Consider the following 18,987-nt stretch of genomic DNA (forward strand, 5'->3'; position numbering starts at 1 on the left):
ATGCATAAGTTATGTCGGAAGTATTTTCTCTAACCATTATAAAGGATTTTATGTTTAGAGATAATTTACCAATCCGTTCCTTCCATTATCATTTCCCGCTCTTCATACAAGATTTAGAAATTATACCTTTTTATGAATGCTTCGACAGAACGAAATTTTCCAACACTTCTTTTAGTAATTTTATTCACTTTTTCAAGCCTTCATTGTGATCCGAATCCCTGGATTTAAGTTAAGAAATGATCTCAGTAATCAGCAATTCTACAGCATGTGATTCAGAAAGTAAGAGCCTCAATATAACCAACTCGTTAGAGGTCGAATTACTATACATTAAGAATAACCCCCTCATCTCCATATCATATAATGGAGCTCTGGAAACAAAATGTCCTTCCAAATTCTCCACCCTCCCCCCAACTCAATCTGTATGTTTCTTCTCTTATATTTCAACATAAATCTACACCTCCGCTTGGGTAATGATCGGGAATAACCATAAAACCGAAGCAAGAATGAACCCCTGCCCATGAATCTGCTAGCTTACTACTTTAGCTATATTACACTCTGATACAAACGAAGACATTCAATGTTCGTCATCCACTCCATCAAGTTGACAGAAGAAAGCAGCAGAAGCCATGAAAGGAGAACAATTATGCTTCAGTTATGACATCTGCATCTACGCCTGGGGGTGGCCGTGGGGGAACGGCTTCTTCATGAAATTCAAAGTGGGAAGCATTTTCCTCTAAAACTCTTCTGGCAGCTTGAGAATGTTGAATTCTACCAATCTTTCTCGAAGGAAGTGACTCCGAGCCAGCAGCCTTGGTTGAATTGCTACTTTCAAAGGATGCCAAAAATTTGTCCTTTGATAGAGATTCTTGAGCAGATGAAACAATAGAACTGAAAACACCACTCTCCCTCAAACCTTGGACAATAACCTGTATATACAAAATAGAAAAGAATGAACATAGACGGCTATCATTGGAATGAGTTATAAAGATGTTTCTGACGTTTTAGGGAAACACACACAGATCGTGACCATCTCAAGAAAATGAAGTGCGGGCATTGTCTTACCGGAATACAGACAAACAGATTGCTGAAGCAGATGACAGAAGGATCTAAATTTCCCTAACACCAACTCTTCCTCCATATTCAGGGGACTTCAAAAGTTGTCATTTCATGGCTGGATTTGACTTGCCATGGCCATAAACCTTTTTTTTTCTTTTTTTTTTGCCATGGCCATAAACCTTTTCATTTTACAATTGTTGCACACTCATTTTCTATTTATCCCTAACTTTTATAACCTAAAAGTCCCAGGCGAGTTAGTTGGTCCAATCCTAATTGTCCTCACAGGTTCAGAACTCGAGGGAGCATGGGCCCGCTTCGTAGTCCCGCTTAAATACCACGTTTTGTGTCAAAGACAAGGTTTGAACTTGTGATGTATGTATGCCCAATCCACACATCCTGTGTTGTGTCTTTACCCCTAAATAAAAGCCCTGGGAGCACTTCTATCCCTAACCTTTCTGCTAGACAGTTTCTCTCTCTCTCTCTCTCCCTCCCTCTCTCTCTCTCTAGACATATAATAGAATCGAGAAAATATTTTATTACTTCTGACATCATTTTACATTGTTCCTAAACAACTCTTCTATTTCTTTTTAGCTTATGTAAAACCCTGACATGCCGACTCAAGTGTGCCTTAGCTTCTCTCTCACTGACTAGACCATCCTTCGAGAATTAGTTCTCCAAGATGTCCTCCCACAACTTAGATTCTTCCCGAGCAATGCCTATCTAGAGACAATAAATGATATCTAGAATATTCTTTTTATCATTATAAATGATACTCCCTCCAGATCAAAAAAAGAGTCCACTTAGCCTTTTTTTCTTGGGTCAAAAAAAGTGTCCACTTATCAAATCAAGAAAGAATTAACCTTATTTTTCCAGATTTGCCCCTATTAAGTGTTATATGATCAAATCCCAATGCCTATTTAATTAGGGGTAGTTTAGTCAAATTACCTATTTTTGTCTAGGAGTTAGTAAACGGCTAAGTAAACTCTTTTTTTGATCTGGGGGGAGTATCTAGAACATACTTTCTTCACCTTTACATGGTTCTGACCGAAATTGATGCTAGAGATATGTACTCATTTCAAAGGCTACACTATTCTTGTGTTCTAAGGACTTATAATGTGACAAGAGGATGTTCTTTTAAGGTGACATATACATCGGTTTTGTTCAGACTCTTTCCCTAGCTTAACCTCCTCTTTTTTTTTCCTATTCAGGAAATTGCACTTTTGGACCCAAAAAAGAAGATTTCCAAAGTCAGGTTGTCCAGGCTTACCATGGGAGCATAAATACGAGTTAAAATGCCTTTCCTCAACAGTTTCAGGTTCACCGTTTTGTCAGTCCATACCACATGTTCACGGTACCTGACCAAGGAAAAGGAATATAAATCTTTACTAGCATTAACTACCATATAATTTCAATGAGATTCTAGAAACTGCAAAAATGTAGCAGCTTCAGAACTGCAAAGTATCTACATTGATGAATAAATCAAGCACATAACTAGTCCAATAAGCCAACTTAGTGGTACAAAAGGGAACTGAGCGAGATTAAATTGGATTTAGCTGCTATTTAGATTAGAAATTACCAGTTTAACATCTCATCCTCTGTGGCAGTTGAAGCAATAATAAATGCCTGCAGAAGATAAAACATATTATCACACCTTTGAGCATAGTAGCTCATAATTCAAACTCAAGTAAAATAAAACACAATAGTTCACATTAGATCAATAAACTGTCAACTGATAATATTTTTTTTTTTAACCGTAGAAGCAGCAAGAAGACTACATTTTATTAGAACAATTTATTCAAAATTTAATCTTAGAAAGCAACCAATATATGGATGTTGCCTGAGATTGATTCTCCAACAACCAGAGCACCAAAATTTTAAAAAGGAAAAACTTCTCATCCTAAATAAATCAAACCACAGGTAGAGTAAAAGAATCTAAAGCAAGCATGCTATTAGGAATGTTTTTCCGTCATTTATTTTACCACAATACTGCCACATATATTCCTAACGAGCTGCAACAACTATGTATATATATAACTACAATCAGTGTCACAGCAACAGCATCGCTAAGACTTGGTTATTACATCCACATAACATCTCTAGCAAACTTGTTTAAGGCGTGCCTAATATTGGGGCTGCAAGCTTAGTCAGTACAAGAAGGATGGAGCAAAGGTGAAATTAGACGGAGATTGTGATGCCAAAAATATAGACAATTTTAGTATCTACATTCAGACTTTCGAGGGAATGAGATGACATGTAGAGGTAGCAATTCTATACTTTTTGCCTTTTAGAACAGCAAATCTCACGATGAGTACCAAAAAAAAAAAAAAAAAAAAAAAAGGAGTACCTCCCACAGTTCCTCTTTTCAAAAACTGTCTAATGCTATGATAGATGGAACTGGAGGAGGATGGGGAGGTAAAGAAGACTGAGGTGTCATGGGTTTTTTTTTTTTATAACCGAGAATTCCCAGAGAGCCAGTGAGGCACGGTTAGAAACTCGGTGGATATAGATATTGCCCTCTACCCTTCTCCACTTAAATACCAGGTTTTTTGTCTACGGCAGGATTAGAGCCCGTGACATTTAGCATTTATCTAATGAACTTAAGTTGGCATCTTGCCCACCCCCTCCCTTTTCCACCATCATCACATCTTTCCCAAAACCAGCAGCATAGCCACTTGCATAAAACAATTGGAAGACCCAAATACGGGTTAGAAATAAAACAAATCCTCTCCAGCAACAACCATGAAACAGTAAAACCTATGGAATTACAACATCCAGTATTAAATGTGTAAACACAGCACGATTTCTACCTATAAATGAGAAATAGAAAAGAGCATAAACTCACAGATCTATCGAATTCCAGCATGAAGCATCTCTTAACATCCTCCTTTGTGGGCTTGCAACCACATCTATCTCGTCTTGAAGTCAAGTCAGAAAACTTGGAATATGTGTAATGCAGAACAGCAGCCTCCTCCAATTTGATCTCCCTGTCATATGTTGAATAAAATTTAATATGATGGACTTCATCTAGGATATCAGTGCAACAAGGAAAAAGGTTGTAACATTCATAGCAATCCGGATAACACAGAAATATGGAACAATTGAAAATTGTCCCTCTAACATCCAATAAGTTTGCATGAGCTTAGGGCCAAAAGCATAATAGACAGGTTAATATGTGAGAGACTATAGAGGGCAAACATACTTTGGAGTTTTCATGTAATTATGCCATCGATGAGCCCCATTGGGACGAAGATGGTCCTGAATTCGAGCAGCTGCTTTACCATTGCCATACGTCAAAAAGTAATTTGGATTGCCACGGGTTGCTTCTTTATACATGCCAAAATATGTATCCTTCGTTAGATGGTCATAATTCTTCTTGAACATTGACACCTATTATGATGGGTACATTGGAAAAAACAACAAAAGAAAAGAACAGTCTCAGATCATACGCTAAGCTTAATTCACACAGCTTCGGTAAACAGCAGAATCTGACAAAAACACTTCAAAATATTCTGATCATGAACAGAATAAGAGTTCTCATTATTTACCTCAATGATCCATGTCATAATCAAACAGATGACAGAAAATTAACATATAGAAAGAAGCAACATTGCTCTAGATGTCGTGTCTAATTACCTCTCCCCAAATACTTCTTCGGCCTACCCACACCTCGCCCATTAGACAAATTATCACTCAATTGCTTACTGTACTTGAGTAGCTGAATCACCAGAAGCATACTAATGCATCTCAGCATATCACAATGATCAAAGAAGTTTTGCCCATCAACAACAATGTGGAGCAGTTCACTAATAAATTAATAAATTGCAGTTCAGTTTACCTCCGTAAAAGGATCCTTGATGTCATCTCGTTCAACACTGCTCTCCTGAATTATTAAAATCATTAAAACACTTGATGACAATTCCAATTGAAAACATCATGCTCTGAGAACTAACACACTGTCCATAAATAGCTGTTTCCTGGAACATTTTTTCCAACCAACTTACATAGTTAGGAAAGATAACCATGTCAATATTTGAAGGCACGTCAAGCAGCAACTGCCTCAAAGAATACTCTCGAGCACCTGCCGAGTGTATTAACTCATCTGTGTCTAGATGAATTATCCAATCCATACCTGCGTCCTGACATTTCAACATGTACATGGATCATCAACTATGATTTAGAATGATGGACGATGCAATAGTAGAAGAGTTCATACCCTTGCCATCACTATGGCCATCTCCATATTAAGAGATTGCTTCACAAAGAGCTCGTAATTGCAAGGTTTATAAAAGAAACTAGACAGCCACGTTTCGTTCCAAATCCGGCTAGAACAAAATGAGAAAAAGCACATCAGTGAAACATAAGTAGACAATGTCAGCCGTGCAAATGTGAAAAATACAAGCATTAACGAAACTTGAAGGCCATATTTCATTCCCATCAAACCAGATCAAAATTAGAAAATGCATGCCAGAGAGTACAAGCATTAACGAAATTTGGAGGCCACATTTCATTCCCATCAAGCCAGATCAAAAATAGAAAATGCATGTCAGTGAAACATATATAAAGAAAATGACATGCTAATTTAAAAGATGAGGAAATGTTTAGCCAATTTTCACAACTGAACACGAAATAATTATTACAGTTATATAAACAACGAAAATATGAACATAAGAACAAACAAAGTCAAGCACCAAAACATATCTTTTGATATATCGTAGGCTCGTAGCCCTTATTAATTTTTCCTATATTTCAGTCTCACCAAGACCAATCAACAAATTCTTATGTTTTTAGAAATATTCCATGATCAAAATAAATTCTTATATTTCTAGCTACCCTATATGTGATATAGGTTCTCTTCCTTTGTATACTACTGGTATACGGGAGTTTCCCCTTTTGTTAATGAAACCATTTACCTGATCAAGAAAGAAAAATTGTAAGTCTAATTAGTTCCAACTGTTTCTCACACAATTATAGCCAATAGGCAAGAAATAATTTACAATGTTAACTGCGTCTCACAAATTTGGCTAGAGTCCGAATAAACAAAGTACAAGAAATTATAGCCAGTCCTTACAACAATCATAAAATGTCAATTGACAGACCTTTTCGCTTGTTGCTCCTCTAGCTTTCTAGTTCTGTATATTACTTTTACTCCCTGCAGATCAAACAAAACCCGTGTTTGAGAATTGAAAAATGCCAGTTGAGCCTTAAAATAAGTGGGTAAACTGGATTTGGACCAGTACAGTTAAGCTTTAACAAAAATGTGAAAGGCCATGAAAATTGCATTAGAAGTTTCATAAGAGTGTCCAATGGATTGATATCCTTGAAAACCATCTAGATAGAGCTAATTGAAGGTAAGGTAAGGACAGGCTGCAATCTCGCCCCACATAATTTAAAAGTCGTATTGATGAATCCTAAAATTCATTGAAAAGGTAAATACATGTTGGGGAACTTACAGGAATCGATTCAAGGACTTTAGAAACATCAGGAGATGCAGCCTTTCCTTCCACGAAAAGCAAAAATGATGTTACCCCGATTACTTTATGATAGAACATCCACGGTAAAATCTGCTCTAGGCCAGCAGATGTACTGGTTGTAATACATATCTGCATATGGAAAAACATGACAGAGTTAGATGATAGTATAAGCAAAGCCGAACACACTTGTTTTGGCATCAAATAAGACTTAGTTCTGTTAGGCCAAGAACGAGTATAAAGAAAGCAAATTATCAACTCTTAACCAGAAACAACTGCAGTATTGCACTAAGAAATCTGTTCAGGAGATTTCCTTTGGTCAGGTGCTGAAAGTACAAAAAGGAAAAGCCTGTAGGAACCGTTTTCCTGATACTTATTTTTTCGTATTTACAACAACAACAACTACCACTCAATCCCAAGCTAGTTGTGGTCAGCATATGAATCCTCACTATCCATTTACCTCTACTTGGTGCCCTTTCACTCCAATACTCAATAATTTGGAGATTTCTAATACTAGAAGTTTTCAACAATTTTTATTGGCATAGAAATCTCTAGTTCTACTGAAAAGACTCCTCGCGAACACTGGATCAAATGTAAGCATCCCATCATGACAAGCATCCGAGTACTGAACTTATTTTGTTGTGTTTGGATGGAAAGGGGAAAAAAATGCTGAAGTAACCAATATGTCAATACACAAAATCAAGACACTTATCCTACATAGCTTCTTTTTTTTTTTTTAGCATGTACGGTAGAGAAGCAAGGATGATCAACCTGCAACTGATCCACATGAAATTTTGGATTAATAATGTATATCCTATAAGTCCTTCTAATGCTTCTTGCTTATGCAAACTATGCACTCCTTTGGGTCTACAATTAACAAATCTTATGTCAATAAAGTTCTATCACTTGGTAAAATGCTTAATTTACAAAGAAAAAAACAAATAAATAGAGGAATTCAGTTATGCAGTAGAAGAAATTTCGCTTTAAGAGCTAATCATTTGCTGGAAGGGGCTAGACGATGCAAATGAAAGAAAAACTGCGAGCATTTCCCAATTAGCTAAATAACGAACTCCAGCTACAAATGGCATGAATTTTGGATACCAATAATGCAAATCATTAAACAAGCAAAACCCATTCAAGATCGATCAAAATCCAAAAACCCCACAAGCTAATCAAACCAAAAACAACGAAAAAATTGAACCTTGGGTTTGATACCAAAACAACTTCTGATGCTTCTTGCTTATACAAACTATGCACTCCTTCGGTCGACAATTAACAAAGCTTATATCAACAAAGTTCTATTTACTTGGTAAAATAGCTAATTTATAAATAAATAGAGGAATTCAGTTATGCAGTAGAAGAAAATTTACTTATGAGCTACTCATTTGTTGGAAGGTGCAAGAAGATGCAAATGAAACAAAAATTTGCCAGAATTTCCCAAGTGGAATGAACTTTCAGATACCAACAATGCAAATCACTAAACAAGCAAAACCCCATTCAAGATCAATTAAAATCCAAGAACCCAACAAGCTAAATAAACCAAAAAAACAAGAAAAGAAAAAAAACCTTTTGGTTTGAGATCTGAATAAAGTTTAAATTTACAGTCTTTATAGTGTTGGCAAGAAGAGAACAATCAGACGACTGAGAAGAGTGAACAACAGTTGCTAAAGGAGAACTATTGAAGGTAAATCATGTTATTCAACATTGCTATAGAGAAGCTAATCTTATGTCAATAAAGTTCTATTAACTTGGTAAAATAGTTAATTTATAAAAAAACAAATAAATAAATAGAGGAGTTCAGTTATGTAGTAGAAGAAAAATTGCTGGAAGGTGCCAGAAGATGCAAATGAAAGAAAAACCAACGAGAATTTCCTAATTAACTAAATAACGAACTCCAACAATGCAAATCACTAAACAAGCAAAAACCCATTATAGATCAATCAAAATCCAAGAACCCCGCAAGCTAAATTAACCAAAAAACAAGAAAAAAAATCAAACCTTGGGTTTGAGATCTGGATGAAGTTTAAATTTCCAATCTTTATAGTAAGGAAACGAGGGGGTATTAGTATGGGCAAGAAGAGAACAATCAGACTGAGAAGAAGAGTGAGCAACAGTTGCTAAAGGAGAACTATCCATTCCAGGAAACTTATGAGATTCTTCAGGTGACCATCTTGAAATTGGATCATCAACTCCACCACCACGCCATTGAAGAACAAAAGCAAATAAAGCTAAAGATAATGGAAGGATTGTTAAGAGGAGTAGAACTTTGGAGAAGAAAGATTGTTGTGAAGATGAAGAAGAAGAAGATTGTGGTTGGGGTCTGAGAGAGGTGTAGAGACCCGCCATTGGAAGAGGAATTTTGGGGGTGAAGATTTGGAAATCTGTGACAAGTTTGTTGTAACTATGTTTCTTATTTTTGTGATTTGAACCCTCTTGTTACATTAGTTACCTTTACAATTACTCCACTTATTTTTATTTTTATTTTTATTTCTATTTCTACTATATGTTTCATGTTTCTATATAGATTGGTCGTCAGTCACTCATTTTACAAAAAAAAAAAAAAAAAATTAAGGTGAGCCCACTCTTCTATAATAGTAGAAGGAAAATTTTAAGGAAAAAAAAACTTAAGGTGGAGTCCAATCTTCTATAATAATAGAAATGAAAAAAAAAGCCAAATTTAAGGTGGGACCCACTCTTCTATAATAGTAGAGATTAAAAAAATTAAGGTGGGATCCACATAAATAATTAGGAGACAATTGCCAAAAAAAATTAAAGTGGGGTTAGTGTGAAAAATTAGGAGACAATTGCTAGGAAAAAAATTAAGGTGGGATCCACGTGAAGAAGAAGGAGACAATTGCAACAAAAAAAAAGATATTTAAATAATGATAATAAGTTTAGAAAATGTAAAGAAGAGAAGTTCGGGAAAAAAAAATAACGATTTAAATTGAACACAAAAACTACTAAAGAAGTCATAAAAATAAAAGATTTAAAACTTATACCTTTGGGTATAAGTTTAGACACATAAGTCTCACATCAATAATGAGGAATAACATCAAGAAGGCCAAAAATATAAACGGTCTTTATTTTATTTTTTTATACTATATATAAGCATGAGTTTGGAGGTGGTTTCGTCGTCCACCTCCAACTCAAGCAATATTAAAAATAAAAATAAAAAACGTGAATCTCATATTAAAAAATCAAGCAATATCCATGTAATTCTCAAAGTATCCCTCATTAAGTCAATAATGGTGATTAATTTTTCAAAAGTAGTTCTGAATATATTATTATCAAGCTTCATTTTTTAAAAGTTACTATTACAACTGATTACATTTTGTAGTTCCATAGGTGATATCTTACCTCACCAACTGTAATTCTATAATTAAATTAATTGAATATTGTTACAACTGATAAAATAAATTACTCGGATATTTATTGCAGTATTGTTTAATATCCTAAAAAGAAACTAAGATGGGTATTATATTCTCAAAAGGCATTTTCCAATGTCTTAAGTTTCTAATTATATACGGAGCACCATAACGACCAAAATAATTTATTAGTACATACTTATGATAGGTTAAGTAAAAAAAAAAAAAAGGATAGAAATCTTATACCGCATCTATGCCCATGTTATATGACACAATATACATAATCACCATATGTATAAAAAGTTTCACGTTTTAGCCTAAGGGAATGGTAGTTCAAATGACGTTTCCGTATTTAGAAGTAGTTAAAAATTTAATAAGTTTTGAAATTCTGGTTCAAATTTGATTAAAGCGTAGTTTAAAAAGTGTCTATTAGCCTTTTTCTTAAATAAAGTCTTATAAACTGAAACAAAGAAGTAACATCATGGCACAAATTGTTGAACCCGTGCTCTCAAAATTTCTATCTTTACATACGTTACTTTCAAGAAATGCTGTAGATTATATCAATTCTTTTTATAATTGCATAAAAATAAAATTATAAATATATATTGAATAAAATTATAAATATATGTTGGGCCCGTGCTGGCACGAGCTTTGGTATCTAGTTATCTTAGATACAAAAGTTCCAAATTTGACATCTTCAACACATGACATCCAACTTACCACAATAATTGTCCAGAAGTGAAACCTTTTAAAAATAAATAATAAAATAAAAACACACTTAAATTATGGTAATATAATTGATTACACACCTAAACTATGCGGCGATTCTATCACCCTAGGTTATTCTTTTCGTATTATTTACCCATTCACTAATTACCTGGTAAGAAAACAAGTTAAAACATATCATGTGCATACACACGTCTACACTATTCAAAAAGGAAGGACTTTAGGCATCATTTGTTTTCATTAAGATTGAGATGTCTGAATCTAATGCACATCTGAATGATTAAGATATTGTCTATAGATTTGAACACTGAATGATTAAGAGTGTTTGTTTTTTAACATCTGAATGTGCATAATGTATTTATTTAAGCATAATAAATATACAATTCAAATAAATAAGTAACTAAATATTAGAAATAAATACAAATTTAATAAAACAAATATATTATTCAATTAAAAAAAATGAAGCATTTATATTTGCTAGTAATGGTTAAGAAGCTTTTGTGGTAGTGGTGGGTGGGATTTTTGGGGGTGGGTGGTGGTAAGGGGTGTGGTTGGGGGTAGGGTGGGGGAGGTGAATAGGATGGGGGTTAGGCGGGTGATGGCTAGATGGGGTTAGGCGGTTGGGATAGTGTTGGTGGTGGTGGGGGTTGGGGTGGGTGGTGGGAGTGGGGGTGGGGTGAGCCGGTGATAAAAATTATTCATACAAAATACCTCTTAATGATGTTAAGACTCTGTTCAAAATCTTAATGATTAAGACCTATTTAAGCCCAATAAGTACTTAGATCTTAATGTAAACAAATGCACTTAATGGCCTTAGGTGTGAACTTGAATACAAACAAATGAGGCCTTAATATCTCATTTCATACCCAAACCGATCGGAACTCATCATCTCTAAAGTGAGAATTTAGACCTCGTGCTCCAATAAATTCGGGCCCAAACCGATCGGACCTCATGCTCCATTAAAGTATATACTACATATAATAAAGTGAGAGTCCAACCACATGTAAAGGGCTTGAGTCTTGAGAGACGATAAGGCCAGGTCGGTTTGGGTCTGAAAGAATCAAATGAGATAAGACCTTAAAACAACTTTTGTTTTGTCCAATATAGGCGTGTGTATGCACATGGTATGTTATAACTTGTTTTCTTTACCAGGAAATTAGTCAAGTGGGTAAATAATAGTAAAAAATGTCAGGGGTGGTAGGAACCCCCATAATTTAGGTGTGCAATTGACAATTTCACAGTAATTTAGGCGTGTTTTTATGCCTTATCCCTAAAAAGAACTTTTCTATGATTTTAAGTTTATGACAACTGGGATCATTTGGTTCAAGTTTAGGAGCGACGATCTGCACATAAAGTAAGTTACAAAAATTTATGTATCATTTTACGCGAGATAGATTATGAAATAATAATGGATATTAGCAATACATGGATTCAAAATGTTAAAATGACAAAATTAGCCTTCATAATAAAAAAGGAAAATACGAAACAAGAATATGAGTATCAGTAATATATTTGATTAATCGTGCTAAAATAGCAAACTAACCTTCAGGGTCATCCCTATCTTGGGGTGGTCTTTAATTTGTGCCCCTCAAATTGCTGGTCTTTAATTTTTGGCCTTTGGCACTTCAAGTAACAAAAAAGTGGCCGAAAATGCCCTGACATCGAAAGAAAAAATTGGATCTATGACCTAATTTCGCAAGGCAATGTTTCATAGAAACTATGTCTATTCGGGCAAAGTTACATAGAAAATATGTGTTGTCCGACATAGTTCTCTAGAAATTAAATTATCCGGCATAACTTCATTTCTACAGAACTTATGTCGGACAAGGCATAGTTTCGAGCAAAACGAATTAGTTAATACACAACCTATGCTGAATAACTTAAATTCCACAGAACGATGCCGGCCAAGGCATAGTTTCTATGTAACTTTGCCCGAATAGGCATAGTTTCTGTCACACCCCGATCTCACTAGGGTGTGATGGGCACCCGACCCCGTAACCGGAGCCGAGCGAACCCACTGACTCTTACTACGTGCTAATTTTTTTTGAATCTCTATGTCAAGTATGCATAGTAAGGTTGCTGAAATATTCCTTTGTTGCTTTTAAATCAAATAAAATATGTAACCTTGTATCATAGTACAACCGACTCCCGAAACCCACGACCGTGTCCGCAAAGTCTCTAACTTCGAACAAGACATCATGGCATAGCACGCCGACTCGGTGACACTCCGGAACGGGAGTTTGCCAACTTCGCCGGGAACGTCTTCTATCTGGCTTCTATCTGTGCGGGTGTGCACCGCGCGGCATGAAACGCAGCCCCCGAAGAAGAGGGGTCAGTACGAGCAATGTACTGAGTATGTAAGGCATGAATAGTATCACGAGGTCATAATAGAGAACATAAAACACAACATAGGAGGGTGGTATAACCTCGTTTGTCTACCAAGACGGTATATTATGCAAGTTAGCTTTACCTTTTGGGGTACTATGTAGATACCAAGTAAAGCCCGACCGTACAGTGCGTGTGTAACGCCCGACCATATAGGTGCGGTGGACTACTGCCCGACCATATAGGTACGGTGTAACGCTTTCTGAGCAGACCATGGAATAAAGGAGTAATCTGTCATCTGAGTGCCCCTTGGGGCGAATGCCATGCATGCTAGCTTTTAAAAAAAACATGTAAATATCCGTAAGTAAACTGCCCGACCACGTAGGATCGGTGTGTATCTGCCCGTCCATATAGGAACGGTGTATGAGCCCGCGTCCAGGCCTCCCGCGTCCGGGGTGTAATCTGCCCACTGCAGTGGTGTGGCTGCCCGGCCGCCCATTGGACGGCGCGGTGTGATACTGCCCGGCCATGTAGGCACGGTGTTATAAAAAAAAAACATACTTAATTATAAAGCATGCATACGAGAGCCCAAATGAAAGCTACAACTCTTACGTAAGGTCGGTAACCTCCGATTGCATTATGGAATAATCATGGTCATCATGTCTCACCTTGAAGGAACTAGTATTATAAGGCGAGACTGTCAACGAAGAATAACGTTAAGAGAAAACATAGAAGGAAATCATAAACCTTGTACGACAACAACTCATATACTTTGGAGTCTTTAGAAAATAAGATCATAACCAAGGAATAGAATTAAAGATCAAGATCTAATTTGTTACTTTCATACTCATATTAACTCCTTAACTTGAGACTCTTAGTCATGGAATCATTCTTGTCATACTCATCACAGACATATTCTTTTCCTTAACACCCTCGTTACCATTGTTATCATAGATTTACTCTTGTTAGAATGGTTACAACACTTATCGTTCGATAAATGAGACAATAAAGAAAGTCCGGGAATACTGGGCCCACCTCGGTCTAATGAGGCGGCGTACACAATTTGCGTACATTACATTTTATGACATTACTTGTGAGAGTTTTAAGGGTAGTCGGATCCTATTTCTGCAAGTTCTAGGTGTTTAGACATTTCTTTCAACTATTCATGAGTATTTACTTCAATTCTACTGAATGAATAGTAGTTAATTTCAATCTCGAATTTCTGGAGTTGGAGTGGTCCCCGAGGCACGTATTCAAGCCTATTACATCTAAGACATGCCAAAGAAGGAAGGCCTTACATACCTTTTCTGCTTCTTATGCAACTCCAAATTCAAGTTCCAAATCCGCCAAAATCTACAAATTGGTCACATTTACCAAATGTGAGTTGTAGCTTCCAAGAGTTCAACTTAAATTCATGTTTGTCTACCGAAATTTCGGCAGCATTTCCCCTATGCATACAGCATCCCCGAGACTTAGCTCGGCCCAATATATCAACAACAACAACCCAACAACACAAACAATCATTATGAAACACAATATAGCATAACTAGTCTTCTTTCCAACATAGTGCATAAGCTTTCATTCTAACTTCACATTTTCAATTCAATACCAACATTCTCATATTCATTTACCGATCAACATCACTCCAATACAATCCGGAAACATTTCATATCATTTTACGAAATATTCACAAAATATACAAAATATATAAGTTTCTACCAAAACCATAATTCACTCCAAACCTCCAATCTTCAACATAAATATTCACGACACGTTTTCTTCTTTCAATTTCACAAACCAAAACAACAATTTACACCTTACTACTCCACTCTCATAATTTCATAAAACTATGATAAATTCACATAATTTTCCTACAACAACTTACAACTAATTTTCACACCAATTCTAGACTATGATGCTTCCATCTCCATCACAAGGCTTCAACAACACAATTAATATAACAAATTAAATTTTCATCCCTTTCCATGCATACCATTTTCGGCCATACGTATATATATGTCCATAACACAAAATTTTCATACTCCACATTCCTTTCCACATTCCACAACACCTATATATATATATATTCCAAGACAAAAGGAGTGAAGTCTTACCTTTTTCTTCTTATCTTCTTCACTTGGCTCAAGTGTGAAAACGACGAAACGAACGACTTATCCTCCGAAACAATTATACCACGTTGGATAGGACCCTTGAATTAGTAGGAATACGACAAGAAAATAATTTTTGGGGACAAAATTTGAAGAGTCAAAAATTGAAGACCATGGCCGAATGGCCATGGTTGTTGTTCTCCTTCTTTCTTTCTTTCTTCTTGAATTAAAAAAATGAACTCATATATATATATATATAATTCTTCCACCACTTATATATATTTATGCTCAAGTCCCTCAAGTTTGGTCACATGTCCCCCTTCTTTCCTTTCTAGAATTTTCTTCTTTTTTCTTCAAATTTCTCAAAATTCAAAGAAGACTAAATGTCTTCTTGTGCAAGCTTTAGTCCATGTAATTTTTTATGATTTACAATTAGCCCCTATTTAATAAAAATGTGGGCACATACTACCCATGCCACACGGCCACTTTAGACATTTCAAGAAATTTCTTGAACACTCGTGAAATTACCATTTTACCCCTAGCCTTCCACAATATTACCATGGACCCTTGTGCGAATTTTCCCTTTTCTCCCTTAACCTTTCTCAGCATTTTCATAATACCAATGTTCATAAATAATATTCCTACAACTCATACATTAAAATAATTTTGAATATGGTCTCGCCCTTAACTTTTCACGTCGACTTTGAAATTTTCAAACGTACAAAATACGGGCTATAACAGTTTCTATGAAACCTTGCCTTACGAAATTATTTTTTACTCTGCTGGGGACCGGACCCAGAATCTCTGGTTTCGTAGACCAGCGAATAAGGATACTTTGGCCCATAATTTTTCATTCATTGAAAAACAGGGGCAAAAATTAAAGACCTGCGCAAAAAATTATAGCCCTCATATTAAAAATTTATTTTGGTAAAAACTAAAACAAAAAAAAATAATTATGCATTGTATAATCATATGTACAATATATCAAACCAAATATTCAACAAGAAATAATATCTACATTATATCATTGTATCGATAATTCATGTTTTACTTATACTTGCATTAGGGGGGAGGAAGATATTAAGATAGCAAGTGAAGAAAATAATGATCTTCTAAAGGAAGTAAGACCCCATTTCAATGGCGAAACGAGGCCGCGGTAGGCCAAGGAAGGATGGAGCACTTGTAAATACGATACTGGAAAGAATTGGTCTATCTATGGGCAGCGCTAGCAAAACCCCTAATTTGGAAACGGTGGAATTACTTGAGAAGCGAATTAGACTGTCGGGATCAGGGATTGATAAATCGAAGATGATGGAGGCTTCGGCAATAAAGGAGACTCCAACTCAGGTGATTGAGGAATGAATTGAAGGTGTGAAACGACGATTAGACCTAGGGAAGGAGAAGGTGACAGATACTGAAGATTTGCAGAACTGGAATGGGCTTTTTGCTCAAAATAGATTGGCTGCGAATATTATGTCTTTATCGTTTATCCCTGTGGTTATTGGTGGCAAACAAGTCATCAAAATTGAAGAAGAAGAAGTGCTCCATCAGACTAAAGAATGGGAAAATGCTCTAGTGATTTATGTCATCAGAGAAAAACCTACTTTCACGTACATGAGTAACTATATTGCCCGAACTTGGAATAATGTTGCAACCCCTGCCCTTAAAGTTTCACTGTAAGAATGATAGGAATGAGGTCCGGGGTCCATATACGCTGAACATTAAGCCATTGATTTTGAAGGAATGGACACCTAGTTTTGATTTTCAACAGGACTGTCACGACCTAATTTAGCTAAGTCGCGCGGGCACTTACCTTTCCCACCTCGATAGGCGAACCCTCAACCCAATAATAGTAAAAACATGAATAAATAAGTAAATAAGCGGAAGGGACAAAATCATGTAAATTTGATGATAATGATATAGAATTATGCGGAAGTAAGGAAAATACACCCCAGAGTCTGGTCTAACCATACAAGAGCAACTATCTAACATCTACGAGTCTGGAAATATCAAAAATACATCAAAAGTCTGAATATGTCTTGGAACATCAAGTAAGACATAAAATAAGGGAAGAATCTCTAAGGCGGTGGACATTCTCGTACTCACCCTGTAGACTCTAAACAGCAACTCTTGGAACTACTATCAGCCACGAGAAACAGAGGTTAATCCTACCTGGAATTCTGTATTCATAAAAGAATACAACAAGTGCATGTCAGTATAAACAACAGTACTGGTAGGTATCATAGGCCGACTAAGACTAGTTGACATATATAAAGACAATAAGGTAAGAGAAAACAAGCAAACCATAGAGTATAAGTCATGCTTCCAAGAAATCGACTCACATAATCAAGTCTTGATGTAACAACTAGCCCAAGTGAAACAAATATCCAAGTATATAGAAAACCAAGTCTTATCAAGACAAATCAACACGTAGCCCATATTAAAATACAGTCCAAGAATATGACCCACACAGGATACAAATCATAAGCAACCACGAAGCATAATCAAGTAATGCAATATGAGATATGAATGCAATGCAATGCAATGCCTGTACTCTTGTACTCCGACAAAATGAATACCTTCATGCCTCGGCAGCACAACCCATGGGGGACCCGAGAGGTCCAAGCACCGTCACTTCGCACACAGCTCAGAGGACCCAATTATCTACAAGTATCGTAATATCGTTGTTCCGTATCAGCCCCTCCGCACACAGCTCAGAGGTGACTTACCATGTTTCATAATCAGCCCCTCCGCACACAGCTCAGAGGTGACTTACCATGTTCCATAATCATCAATGTTCCTTCTCGTTTCCATCAATAGTGCCAGTCACACAGCATAATAAAATGATATGAAATGAATATGCAACGATGCAAGTACAACAATGAATAATATCAAGTTCAAGTTGTGTCACACACAACACATCAAATGTGAAATGAATATGGAATGATGCAAGTGAAATGAATAATATCAAGTTCAAGTTGTGCCACACACAGCGCATCAAAATGAAATTAATATAGAACGATGCAAGTACAATAATGAATAATATCAAGTTCAAGTTGTGCCACACACAGCGCACCCAAATCATCAACAAGTAATCCACACAATAATCATAATGAATCTCCAATTTCCATAACAATAAGAGCCAACTATCCCAAAATGGTTATATCAATAACGAGGCGTATACTAAGTACCAATATCAATATCAAGTAATTTCATCTTTCCGATTTACTCCCAATTCACAAACAATCCACCAATTTATACACAACGTACCAAACAGGGTCCTATGAAGTCTACAGGCCACTAGCCCGGTAAACAAGTCACAAGCAATACCAAACCATAAGGCAACATCCAACCCAACTTCATACTCGAAGGTTTACATGAAATCTCTAATAATATCATCTAAATATATGCTTCGCTAGTCGAAGTCTCACCACAGGGGTAAACCGTAACCTACCTGGCAGGCTAAGCAGCAATCTCAAGTCAAACTTGCGCCTTTCCTTTACTTGAGCCTCAAGATAACCAAAGTCTACCATATTCGAATGCGGAATTAGAAACAAGAAAAAGGCATTTAATAAACTTAACTATTATTAAATCCCCAAATTCCAACCCATAAACTAGGGTTCATAAACTAATAAAGTAAAAATAATGATCTAAGGCTCTCATCATGGAATAAGTGTTCTAGATGTTCAATTCCCATCAATAATCAACTAATTTATCTAACAATTACTCAAAATTCGGATTATATAGAAATCCCCAAATGGTATAAACCCTAGCTTTTAATTCACAAATTAAGCCTTAGAAATGGAAGATTCAAGTTACTATAGTCATTACCCATCAATTCCATGCTAAACCATGCTAAATTCATTAACAAAACAAGGTTTTATACTCACAAGTTTATTAGAGGAAGATAACCCAAAACCCACCTAGTTCTCATAACTC

General features: G+C 36.0%; 1 protein-coding gene across 1 annotated transcript; it reads right to left on the bottom strand.

The window, feature by feature from the left end:
- Positions 1–268: 268 nt before the first annotated feature.
- LOC132063239 (glycosyltransferase-like KOBITO 1) lies at positions 269–8,949 on the bottom strand. The gene is made up of 11 exons (XM_059455699.1): positions 8,523–8,949; positions 6,507–6,656; positions 6,153–6,205; positions 5,270–5,378; positions 5,058–5,192; positions 4,892–4,936; positions 4,256–4,443; positions 3,899–4,040; positions 2,633–2,679; positions 2,324–2,411; positions 269–926 (listed from the first exon to the last, which is right to left on the bottom strand). Exons 1-11 carry the CDS (start codon positions 8,868–8,870, stop codon positions 642–644), a joined length of 1,590 nt encoding a protein of 529 aa, XP_059311682.1. The 5' UTR covers positions 8,871–8,949; the 3' UTR covers positions 269–641.
- Between the last annotated feature and the right edge of the window lie 10,038 nt (positions 8,950–18,987).

The sequence above is a fragment of the Lycium ferocissimum genome, chromosome 7 (genome assembly GCF_029784015.1).
Source record: "Lycium ferocissimum isolate CSIRO_LF1 chromosome 7, AGI_CSIRO_Lferr_CH_V1, whole genome shotgun sequence".
Taxonomy (NCBI): domain Eukaryota; kingdom Viridiplantae; phylum Streptophyta; class Magnoliopsida; order Solanales; family Solanaceae; genus Lycium; species Lycium ferocissimum.